General features: G+C 41.7%; 1 protein-coding gene across 2 annotated transcripts in view; it reads right to left on the bottom strand.

Annotated features, from left to right (window-relative positions):
- LOC143286799 (retinoic acid receptor gamma-like) overlaps positions 1-2,866 on the bottom strand; it is a 110,291-nt gene extending 107,425 nt beyond the window's left edge. The window contains exon 1 of one of the 2 annotated variants that reach the window (XM_076594589.1): positions 2,371-2,866. In XM_076594589.1, the coding sequence (XP_076450704.1) occupies positions 2,371-2,387 (17 nt within the window). In that variant the 5' untranslated portion in view covers positions 2,388-2,866. The remainder of the gene's footprint in view (positions 1-2,370) is intronic. The other variant, XM_076594591.1, reaches the window with a different exon arrangement.
- Between the last annotated feature and the right edge of the window lie 9,599 nt (positions 2,867-12,465).

The following is a 12,465-nucleotide window of genomic DNA, read 5'->3' as shown; positions in this document are numbered from 1 at the left end:
CAAGGGTCATCATATAATCAAAGTCCGGCTGATTACCTGATCACCAAAACACGTTTGCAAATGGCGACTGCCATGCTGGGTGTTTGAAGCAATATCTCAGCATGTTTGGGCTCAACTGATGATTTTTTTCAGTTTTGTAGTAAAGCAACAGAACAGTTAAGCATGTCAGCATGGCTGCCAGGATGTACAGTGCAGAGGGTGGCTAGAATTTCACCTGATTTGCAGCACGATGGTGCCAATAGTGACTAAAAAAATGGTAAAAAAAAAACCCAACAAAAAACCCAAAAGTAATTTATTTTTGATGGACAATAGTGATTCTGGCCACCTTGACAATGATCACATGCTGCCAAGTTCATCAACAGGTAGGTTGTGTCATTGATATTTCATCAGTTCCTGGAGTCTAGTGGTTAATTATTTTTTGATAATATCATAAAGGTACTTCTTAGATTTCTGTGCAAATAAGTGCATGTGTGTGTGTGTGTGTGTGTGTGTGTGTGTGTGTCCGTGATGGCCTCATGAATAGCTATTTCTAGCATATTCACAGCCGGATCAGTTTTGAAGTGAATTTGACCAATGAAACAATGGACATCAAAATGGTCACAAACAATATGCCCTTTTAAAAAAAATAATAAAATCTGAGAAACAGATCATATATTATGTCTGTATCCAGTCACAGCCTTATGTGTAAATCAATGACGACAGAATACACATAATTATACACTGTTCTCAACTCTCAGTTCTCCAAATCCAGAGCTTCAGAGTGACCTTGACCAATGTCAGCAAAGGAAAAAGTCAGTCAGTCAGTCTGAAGAATGTGTCTGGGATCCTGAGAGTGCCTGGCTCAGCAGCACAAACAGAGAATGGCAACCGGATGACTGATCACAAAGCCACAAAGAAAACAAACTGCAGAGACTTCTCTAGACACCAATACATAGTCATTCATAACACAGGCAGATAGAACAAGGGAATGCAGCCAGAACCAGGGCAGTTTCCCCAAATCTATGCCCAGGTTGGGGATGAATCCAAGATAACCCATAAAGTCTACATACATCATAACCACTTTAAAATAGTAAGGGTGTTGGCTTTTTATGAGTGTGTGTGTTTGTCTGTGTGTGTGTGTTTGTCTGTGTGTGTGTGTGTGTGTGTGTGTGTGTGTGTACTTGTGTGTGTGTGTGTGTGTGTGTGTGTGTGTGTGTACTTGTGTACTTGTGTGTGTGTCTCTGTGTGTGTGTGTGTGTATAAAGATCTGTGAGAATGTGCAGGTTGGGTGCACATGTGAGTGAGTGAGAGAGAAAGAGACAGAGACAGAGACAGAGAGGGAGAGAGAGAAAGAAAGACAGTGTGTGTGTGTGGTCGATGATCCCCTGCACTTGTTGCATTGTTGAGCATTTCTACGATTTTCTTTTGTTTCACATTGCTTTTACGTCCTCCACGCCCCCAAAGGGGTTACAGGATTAAAATGTGTGTGTGTGTGTGTGTGTGTGTGTGTGTGTGTGTGTGTGTGTGTGTGTGTGTGTGTGTGTGTTTGTGTGTGTGTGTGTGTGTGTGTGTGTGTGTGTGTGTGTGTGTGTGTGTGTGTGTGTGTGTGTGTGTGTGTGTGTTGTGTGTGTGTGAGTGTAAATATGTTCACTGGAGAACAGTAGCTAATGAGTACAATTTTTTTTCAGATGCATACTTTAAGTTTGAAAGTTGGACACAATGATATTTTGGACTATTTTTCTAGGTCTCCTTTTTTTTTTTTTTTTTTTTTTTTTTTTTTTTTTGACATTTCAAGATTTCTCTATAGATACTGACATCTAGTTGTGTGCTTGAATGTGTGTGTATGTCTGTATATAAAAGTGTGTGGAGTATGTGAGTGCGTGTACAAAGTGTGCGTGTGTGTGTGCGTGCGTGCATGTGTGTGTGTGTGTGTGTGTGTGTGTGTGTGTGTGTGTATGTGTGTGTGTTTATGTGTGTGTGTGTGAGTGTGTATGGCTGTTTGTACATATATATTATGTATGTGTGTTTGTGTATGTGTATTTTGTGAGTGTATACCATGTGTGTGTTGTACATTTATGTACATCACATGTATGTGTGGGGGTGCCTGTTATCAGCAATCATGTTAGTACTATAGTAGGTCACACTCAATCGCTGATTAATCATATCAGTCAACATTGTCAATATCATTGTCAGGGCAGTAAGCAGTTAAAACACTGGCACATCACAAATGATTTTTTGTGTCTTTTGCTGACCCCTTTTCCCCTCCACTCTGCCCCTCCCTCCCCTTATCTCCCTTGCCCCACCCACCCTCCCAACAACTCCCCATGCACAATCATGTACTGTTTGCTGTAGGACACAATGTCTACCTTAAGAATAAACCAGACAACTCACTGACATGAGGCGCACATTACGGTCCTGATGTCTGTGGTCGACTCCGGCGTCAACGGATGAAATTACTCACATTCACTGCCTGTGCCAAGGTGAAGGAAGAATCCAAGAAAAGTGGGTCACACGAGGAGTAACTTCAAATTTAAGCAGGAGCTGACAAAGTTTGTTTGAAAAAGTACAACAATCCACAAATATCCAAGAATACATAAATAATTCCTGCTATTAGTGTCAACTAACTTCCAAAACAATAACAATAACTGAGTAAACGAATGTCACTCCATTCGCATCACAGTCACAGATAGAGGTGGGCTTTCCTGAAGCGCCAATTCCGCTTCAAACTCACAGTTAGTGAGTGAACGACATGGAGATTACGCGAAAAAAACAACAGCAACAGACAATTAACAACAGGCTGACACTGTCCACAATAACTTGACCTCACAAGCAAACGATTCCGTATGGACTGTAATCCCTCAAGACAGAAGAACATGCACGGATCGAGTCACTCGACTGCCTCGTTCGACTGCTTCAGCTCACTTGCCAAGCAAGAACACACAATTCTTTCCTCCATCACAAGAGAGTGTCTGTGTTTACTTTCCACTTCCCACTCCTCAAAAAAATAAAACAGAAACAAAAAACCTAATCGGATCTTCCTATTACCTCTGGATTAAACTGTGGAACTGACCTGTTATTACAACGTGTGTTTGTAAGCGTTCGTTTGACTGAGTCATACAGCCTGCCTCGATATATATCTGAAAATAACACTATGATTTACGAATGGGGATTTTACAGTGAAATGTTGCATCATTTGTAAATGAAAACATCGAAGAAACTTTTGTGGTTTTCGCGTGCGCGGATGGTAGGATGGTGAAGGAAGGAGAGAGGGAGCGGGTGAGACGTGGATCAATAAAGATGGAGAGGAGTAGAGGATGAAAGTAATTGGGCGTGTGGGGGCTATTCAGAGCATATACAGCTAGACGCACGTGCGTGTCTTTTTTTTCTTCTTCTTCTTTTTTTTAATTTTTATAGAAGACATTTTTTGCATCTTGAGAATATATTATCAATGCAAGTTGCTATCACTATTCTTTTTCCATTTTCCTTTTATTCAAATTTACATTGCTTTCCGGCGGAATATTACTGTACTGCGATTCTCAGTGTAATACTGACATTTTCACAGTGACATGAAACAATCCCGGATGTTTGGGTGTACTGCACGATTTTCCTTAAAAATAAGATAAAAATAAAAATCGACAAGCCCGGAACTAGTGAGGAAATTTTAGTTGTTGTTATTTTAGGAGATCCTGTCTTCATGATGATGTTATCATGTAGGCGCGCACACACACACACACACACACACACACACACACACACACTCACACACACACACACACACACACACACACACACACACACGGCACACACACACACACACACATACACACACATGCAGATATATAACGTCAGGCTACAAAAACACAGAATCATGCCAGGGGTAGAGACAGAGTGAGAGTGTGGTGACATGAATACAAAACAATAATATGGCGGTAGAAGGGAATGATACGCAGAAGGCAAATGATCAATGAGATAAAACAAGAACAAAAAAGTGGCAATTAACGCACAGCGAACCCGCGCGCACTGGCACCCACACGTTCGCACACGCCGACACTGACAAGCGTGAAGTTACACACACACACACACACACACACACACACACACACACACACACACACACACACACTCGCGCGCGCGCGCGCGCGCGCTGACACACACAGATGTACAACTCGCACGCACTGAACAACTTGCAGTCTCACAGACAACTCTGAACCGACAAATGAATGTAAGTGGTCACATACATAATTTCATATATATATATATATATATATATATATATATATATATATATATATATATATATATATATATATATATATATATATATATATATATATATATGTGTGTGTGTGTGTGTGTGTGTGTGTGTGTGTGTGTGGTTCTATTTTGATTGATTTAACTTATTAGTTGCATTGATTTCTTTGTTTCTTTTTAAATTCCATGCTTTTTTTCATTTTTTTTTTCTAATGAAAACTTGGCCAGTGCACTGGCTGAAAGCTTTGGTCAGATATCTCGGCCTGCATTTTTTTAAAATTATTATTTTTTGTTTGTTGATAAGTAGTCTGGTGTAAACAATAATTAGTCAGCATGCCTTGACGCCATGGAAAAAGATGATGAGATTCCAGTTCCAAAAGAAAAACAAGACTGACAAGTTTCAATGTGTCGACGAATAGTTGACATCATTCAACAGCATTAAAATAAGCAATATCTCCGCCAGCAACTAATGTACTGATTTTAACAGACTTTGGACTGGACAATAGAGGGACGCAAAACAAAACATAATTATCTGTTCTGCATTAAGAAGCGCTTCTGGACTAATTGTTTACACCAGACTACTTATCAACAAACAAAAAATGATAATTTAAAAAAAATGCAGGCCGAGATATCTGACCAAAACTTTGATAAAAAGAAATACAAATAAGTAAAATAAATGCAGACGCAGTGTAAGACGTACCCCAGTGGTGACTCTGCTTTGTCTTTCACGTATCTTTAAAAAATATATATTTCTTGCCCATGGAGATTGGAACTTCTCGATCATGTTTTACTTTTTGTTCCTTTTCATATCGTTATTGACGTCGTCCTCGTCGTTGTTGTTGTTGTTCTTATTCTCCTCACTATTCTCCCTCTTCTTCTCCATCTATCTGTCTGTCTGCCTCTGTCTTTGCTGTCTGACTATTTGTCTGTCTGTCTTGCAGTTTGTGGCTTCAGACGAGTTCCGTGGTCCGCTGTGCTATGAACAGCGTGGCGGACTGATTCTCTCACGGACCGTGTTGCAGTGAGAGCATTTCAGTTTTGGGAAATCGATTTAAATTAAGAAAAAAGAAGTTAAATAAAATAGATGGTTGCGTGCACTCCCTCACTCACACCACAGAGACCAACAATGGATTGGGCTACACACACACGCACACACACACACACACGCACGCACGCACACACGGGTGAGCACACACACACACACACATTCTATTAATACTAAATAGTAAATAGTTATCCTTCCCTCAGCCCAACTTACCTAAGCATTCAACTATAAATAAACAACCCCCCCTACCACCACCACCCCACCCCCCCACCCCCCACACACACGCATATGCGTGTGTGTGTGTTGTTGTTGTCTTCAGTTTGACGTCTTTCCACTTGAAATGATATCAGACGGGAGGGGGGGTGGGGTGGGGGGACCGTGGGGGTAGGAGTTGTGGGAGGGACGGGGTAAAAGTGCGTGTATGTGTGGAGGGTGAATAGGGAGAGACAACGCTAGGGAAAATGGAAACGTTATAAACGCCAATCTCAAACAACTATAACAAATGTCCAATAGGACTACGCAGCAAACCTTCTGCAATAACAAATAACATATTGGAATTGTTAATGACACATTCAAATGTGTGTGTGTGTGTGTGTGTGTGCGCGCGCATGTGTGTTTAATTTCATTTAATGTCTATCGACACACGTCGTGTGTGTGTGTGTGTGTGTGTGTGTGTGTGTGTGTGTGTGTGTGTGTGTGTGTGTGTGTGCTGCGCGTGCGCGCGCGAGTGTGTGTGTGAGGCGCCAAAACTGGAATCGAACCAAGGACCCTCAAATTGACAGTCCAACGCTCCAGCTCGTGTTATACCACTGCTGTTTGAAGTGCTGTAGCAGTGGTCATCTCGTTACTGATTTTATCTTCTGTTCTCTCTCTCTCTCTCTCTTGATTGTTATCGATCAGTCGATGACATCAGGCCGACTGGTCAGTTTGTGGGTCGAATAGATATTTGTTCTGCGTAGGTAGGATGGAAGGGGGAAGCCCAGCAGGAGAGGTGAGAAAAGGGATGGAAGAGATGAGAGGGGGTGGAGAGGAGAGAGAGAGAGAGGGAGGGCAGGTAGTGGGAAGTGATGGTGTGAAGGCGAGTGTCAGACCTAACCAGGTGTTGTGTGTCCTTATGTAGGTGTTAATGTGATATGATTGTGTTCAGAATTAAACTGAAATTGATCAGTGGTTGACGTCGTCTTCTTCACGATTACTCGTATACACGAGCAGGTTCTTACGTGTATGACCGATTTTATCCCCGCCCTCTAGGCAGTCGTACTCCCCGGGTGAAGGAGGTGGGGGTGGAAGGGTGCGGGGGTAGGGGATCAGGGGATGCAGAAGTGTGGGGATATGTTCTTGTTTCCATAACCCACTGAACTCTCACAAGAATTACGGGATCTTTAACGTGCGTATATGATCTGCGTATTACACACGGAGGGGTTCAGGCACAAATAGATCTGCACATAATTATGTTAATCTGGGAGATCGGAAAAATCTCCAACCTTTACCCACCAGGGGCCGGCATTCGAACTCGGGACTCTCAGATTGAAAGTCCAACGTTTTAACCACTCGGCTGTTGCGCCCGTCACTGTTTGACTAAACTCTGAGGTATTTGTGAATTAGTATTGGTCATTGGTTGTCATCCACAACTAGTGATTGGCAAAGCCTGACCGGTGCGTTGAGTTTATGTGAAGATCCGGCATCTGCTCCTTTTATTTCAGAAATGTTTTGTACAGTAGATGTGGTGTAGCGCATGTGGATTAATCCGCACGCTTTGACACAAAAAGATAAGCAAACAGACAACAACGCTTCAACCGGCGACGCACGACGTCCCCACATAGGCCTACATTTTTGTGAGAACCGCCGATTCTCTCTCTCTCTCTGCAACGCTGACAAAACACTCATTTGCACAAGACACTTTCCAACGCATGACGATCATGACCTCATGCACTCAATATTTCTATCATAGCCCTGGGTGAGTGAGGTCATGGGGATGGGATTGGGAGGGAGGTGGATGGAGGGACCGCCACGGTTATTAAAGTCCGCGGAGGAAGGCAGAGAGGGGCCGGGAGGGTGGTGAGGGAGGAAGGGAGGAGGGGCGCGGGAGGTCGCCGGAGGGAAAGGGAGGGAGGGGGCGGGGGCGGGGGAGAGAGAGAGGTCAGGTCATGAATTATTGTCCGAGTAGATTTCCTCTGTGACGTGGGACGTGAGACGGACGCACGTGCGCGATGTGGCACGTTGCCAGTGTGCTGTCGAGCTGAGTGCCCCTCGGTCACTGAGTCTACACGGACATTGTGAACAGCGAACACAAGGGGGTTTTTTTTTTGTTTTTTTTTTTGTTGTTGTTGTCACAGTGCCTGGTTGGGGGTCTGGGTGAAGGGAGGGCACTGGCAATTGCAGTAGCCTGGCCTTTGAGACCACGCCGCAAACACTCGAACTGACACAAAAGGAACGGACAAACACATATGCATGCCGCACATCATTGAAGCTGAAACTGTAAGAGACCGTTGTTTCCGCAGTTGCACGTACTTCTTATACGTAATGGCAACGTTTAAAAAAAAAGAAATTATTTACTTATTTTTATTTTAAAAAACACACACAAAACAACAACAACAACATAATTATGTCAGTGTTTGATTATAATTGTGTTGGGTATTTATGGCCGGCTTGGAGGTTTGTGAGCTGCAGCTCGATTAGTTCACGACCCTCGGAAGTAGTCGAAAGCAGCAATAATTATCCCCCCTGCACCCCCTCCCTCTTGTCATTTTCTTCTTCTTCTTGTAATAATAATAATAATAATAATAATAATTGTGACCGTGTACCGAGTGTCAAGGATACAGACGGTACAAAAGAACTAAACTAAATGATTGAATGAAAGGATAGTCGAGAAGAATTCCCGTGCACAGACCAGGAACATGTAGAGGCCAGTCACAAATGGGTTTTTCTATTGTTTTATTTACAAGAGTTATAAACTAAAGGAGAAGAAATAAAGAAGAATAGGAGACAAGAAGAGAAGACAGTGCCTGGAATGACACAAACGAATGTCATAAGCACAACACGTCGGCACAAGTGAATAGTAAAGTACATGTATACATATTACATGGAAAGACTATAACTCGGGTTTGGGATACGCAACAACATAATGCATATGTGTGAAGACCAAACGCTGACATCAAATGACATTTCTAATACATTTAAATAGCGCAGTTAAAGTGATTGAAGCGATGCTGACTTGGTGAAAGTACACTAACAGTATAGATTAGGTAAAGCTTATACCGTGTCAAAGTGACTCAAATGAATCAGTTTATCATGTAGCACTATACTGGAGCAAGCCGTATAGGATAGAGCATAACTAAATTACAATTAACAGACTGATACATATCAGGTGGTCTTAACCAATAACTGATATTAATCAAACACTATCTTGTAATCACCTCAACAGAATACTACACACCTCTTAGAGTACTGAGCACACTGTAGCAGTACAACTGATATTAGCATGTAAGATAATACCTGAATAACAAACAAGATAGAGAATCAGTGGCTTGGATATAATACTGGCAAACTGATAGACCAGATAGTAAGTGAAGAACCATCATGGCTTAACCATTAAGTGGTGAATGAACTTTATGTACTCACTAGAACATTCTGGAACAAACTATTAGTGTCCAGAGACGTCATTGACTGTGACGTTAAGAAGAGTCAAATGGAACACTGCTCCAAGCATATGACGACATGGCAATTATTTAGATCAGTCATAGGGAGCTGTGACTAACATGTCAAAGCAATAACTGGACATACTCATATGAACACAAGTACTGTGTCGAACAATACAATTTACAAATCAACACATTCTACACACTAGTACTAATAGCGATACGTAGCGAGGTGTTAGCCGTTGTGAGAACACACACGACACACACTCACACTGCCCGCAACTCAGCAAGAGAGAGAGAGAGAGAGAGAGAGAGAAGCTCTGGTCAGATGACTGACCAGGTATGAAATGACCACTCATCTACCTATTTGGAGTTTAACGACCTATTGGCGTCTACACCCTTAAGGTCAAGTTTGTTCGGTTGGAGTTGTTTTGACCACTCATCACTCACTGAGCCAATTTATGCAAGTTAAGCGGACTGCAAAGACAATCACTTGTGCTGCAAATAGACTGATCGTCACTAAATGTGGCCAAAACCGATGACAACTGTGCTTGTTACAAGGTGTTCAGTGACAGATTTCTAAATGATTCCTGAACCGATTTACGTCGGATAAGTTGCAAAAGAAAGAGCTCAACACCTACTTTATGATGAGTATAAAATGAAGTGTTGATTATTTAAGATGAATTTATAATCTTAATTTAAGTCACCCGAACAGGATCAGTTTTAACGAGCTCGTTGCTGAAAATTACAAACTGCGTTAAATCATTTTAACGTAGGCAAACATAAATGGAATAGATTTAAAGATGGAATTGCGACGATTCTGCCAGTGTATAATATTTGTAGTTTACTGATCTGACAAAAGAGTTATTAATTAATTACGGTGGAACAGAAACACAAGTTTCCGCTCAGCCAATGACGTACCGCGATGCGACACTGGGCGAGCCGTGAGCAGGTTGTCTGGTGAAGAGGACAAAATGTAAGCGGAGTGACGTCACACATTCTGGGCGCGGGTAAGGAGGGAAAAACGTCGTCTGATGTAGCTCGTGTGTGAGCAGTGTTGGAGCAAGCATAGCGCGCTTGGTCACATAATAATAATAATAATAATCACCATGAACATCAACATCACCGTCATTGTCTTCAAATTCAAAGTGCCTATTGATTAAATTGCATCGATGGTGACACCACACATGTGTAAAAGAAGTGCTGTGTTGAAAAGCACGTAAAAGAAGGCATGGTTAGTTTAAGCTGTGTGTGTGTGTGTGTGTGTGTGTGTGTATATATATATATATATCATTATATGTTACTCTCTCTCTATATATAATGATGGCATTAATAATGATAATAATAGTAAGTGGTAGTTCAGTTGTGCATGTATGCCATCTGTATCGTGGATCACAATGATATGCTTCATGTTATTGTTTGCAAATAGTATTCTTTCCCTTAAATCTGTTCTGTGAGGAAAAAAAGGAGAGAGAAGGAAAAAAAAAGGTATAAAGTTCGCCTCAGCAATAAGTTCCTCAACCATCGCTGAACCTCGTGGGTGAAAAATTATCCACACTCTCTTTGACTCAGGGAACTCAGTCAGTTTTGCTAATCAGTGTTAATTTTAATCGAAATTTGATTACTTTATCATTAATGATTTTCGCATATCCACACCAAATGAGTTGTTGTTTTGTTTGTAATCAAAGGAGTAAATAAAGAATAAAATCGTCGTTTAGGATGAATGTAACGAAGATGACGAAATGACTTTTATTTATCAATATCTCTGTTTCTTTATGAGGTAAGATGATTTGTTGTTGCTGTTATTTGATTGATGAGAATAAAATGATGACTGGACAGACTCATGTACGGCACTCCCGAAAGTGGGGATGGAGACAGCTGGGAGAATGGACAGGGAGGGGGTAAGGGGTTAAAGGCATGGGGTTATAGTCTAACGTTCCATTGATACGGACCGCAGGCCTTACCCATATACCCTCTACTCCCCTACCTTACTCCCTCACTCTCTGTATACTTACACACGCGTGCACACACACACACACACACACACACATATATATATATATATTCGCATATACAATGGTGTATCAAAGGTAGTATATCTTGAAGTACATATCCGTACAGACTGGGCCATTCCCCACTAGTTCAAGACACGCAAGAGAATATCCCCCGCTGGTTGGAACATCTCAAAGAATAACTTCCCCAAAGACATGGAGATTGCCCCTTCAAAATTCGCTGAGAAAATCCCTGCAGAGCGGACCATTCAATGCGCCAAGAAAATCGCCGCCAGCTGGGGCCATTTCCCCTTCTTCTTCTGCGTTCACTCGTATGCACACGAGTGGGCTTTTACGTGTATGACCGTTTTTACCCCGCCTTGTAGGCAGCCATACTCCGTTTTCGGGGGTGTGCATGCTGGGTATGTTCCTGTTTCCATAAACCACCGAATGCTGACATGGATTACAGGATCTTTAACGTGCGTATTTGATCTTCTGCTTGCATATACACACGAAGGGGGTTCAGGCACTAGCAGGTCTGCACATATGTTGACCTGGGAGATGGGAAAAATCTCCACCCTTTACCCACCAGGCGCCGTCACCGTGATTCGAACCCGGGACCCTCAGATTGACAGTCCAACGCTTTAACCACTCGGCTATTGCGCCCGTCTCATTTCCCCTTCAAAATACACTGGAGACAGATCACTCCAAGCGACAATTTTTGCACGAATGCTTTCCCTTGTCTGTTGTTTGTCACTTCCCTCTGTCAACCACTGTTTGTCTCCACCGGGCATGCCTTCCGCCACAGCATTCTTCCATCCAAGCATATGACACCATCTCGTTCAGCTTATCTTCTAATTCCTGGTGTCCACTTTCTGTTTTAACAAAACAAGGTGTCTGTCTGCGTTCAGTTTATTCCGCGTCAAAGTTGCGAGCCTCGTGTTGGCTTTTCTCTCCTCTGTCCTTGACCTTGTACTGCACACGTCACTCTGAGAAATTGAAATCACAGCTGCATTCAAGAAGTCTGTTAGATAAGAACCCGTATCAATCTCGTGGTATTCATGTTTATTTAGTCTCTTGTTGTTGCTGTTGATGTTGTTGCTGCTGCTGCAGCTTTTGTTGTGGTTATTGTTGTTATAATTGTTATCACAACAATGGTGATAATGATGAGGATTATGATTATGCAGTCTAGAAATGAGCTTGTTGCCCCGTCAACTTCCTCTTTTTAAAAGAAAATTTCTCTCTTTCTTTCTTTCTTTAATTATTTATTCATCATAAGCACATGTTGATCAAGATATGATGTAGCTGCTATTATTGTTTGTTTTTGTGTTTATCATATGTTTCAGTTCAGAGATAATGCGTATGTAATTTAATTTTGCTTTGTATAATATATATATATATATATATATATATATATATATATAATTATTTTAAACAATTTTTTTTAAAAATGACAGGGTTTTTGTTCTGACATTGATCAATACAAAGATGACATTACGTGCTTTACTTTGCATGTTACCTGCTATAATCATGATTTTAGACAAAAAAGGGAAGTCCTTTA

Source organism: Babylonia areolata, chromosome 10 (genome assembly GCF_041734735.1).
Source record: "Babylonia areolata isolate BAREFJ2019XMU chromosome 10, ASM4173473v1, whole genome shotgun sequence".
Taxonomy (NCBI): Eukaryota; Metazoa; Mollusca; class Gastropoda; order Neogastropoda; family Buccinidae; genus Babylonia; species Babylonia areolata.
This window is presented reverse-complemented; position numbering and strand designations above follow the sequence as displayed.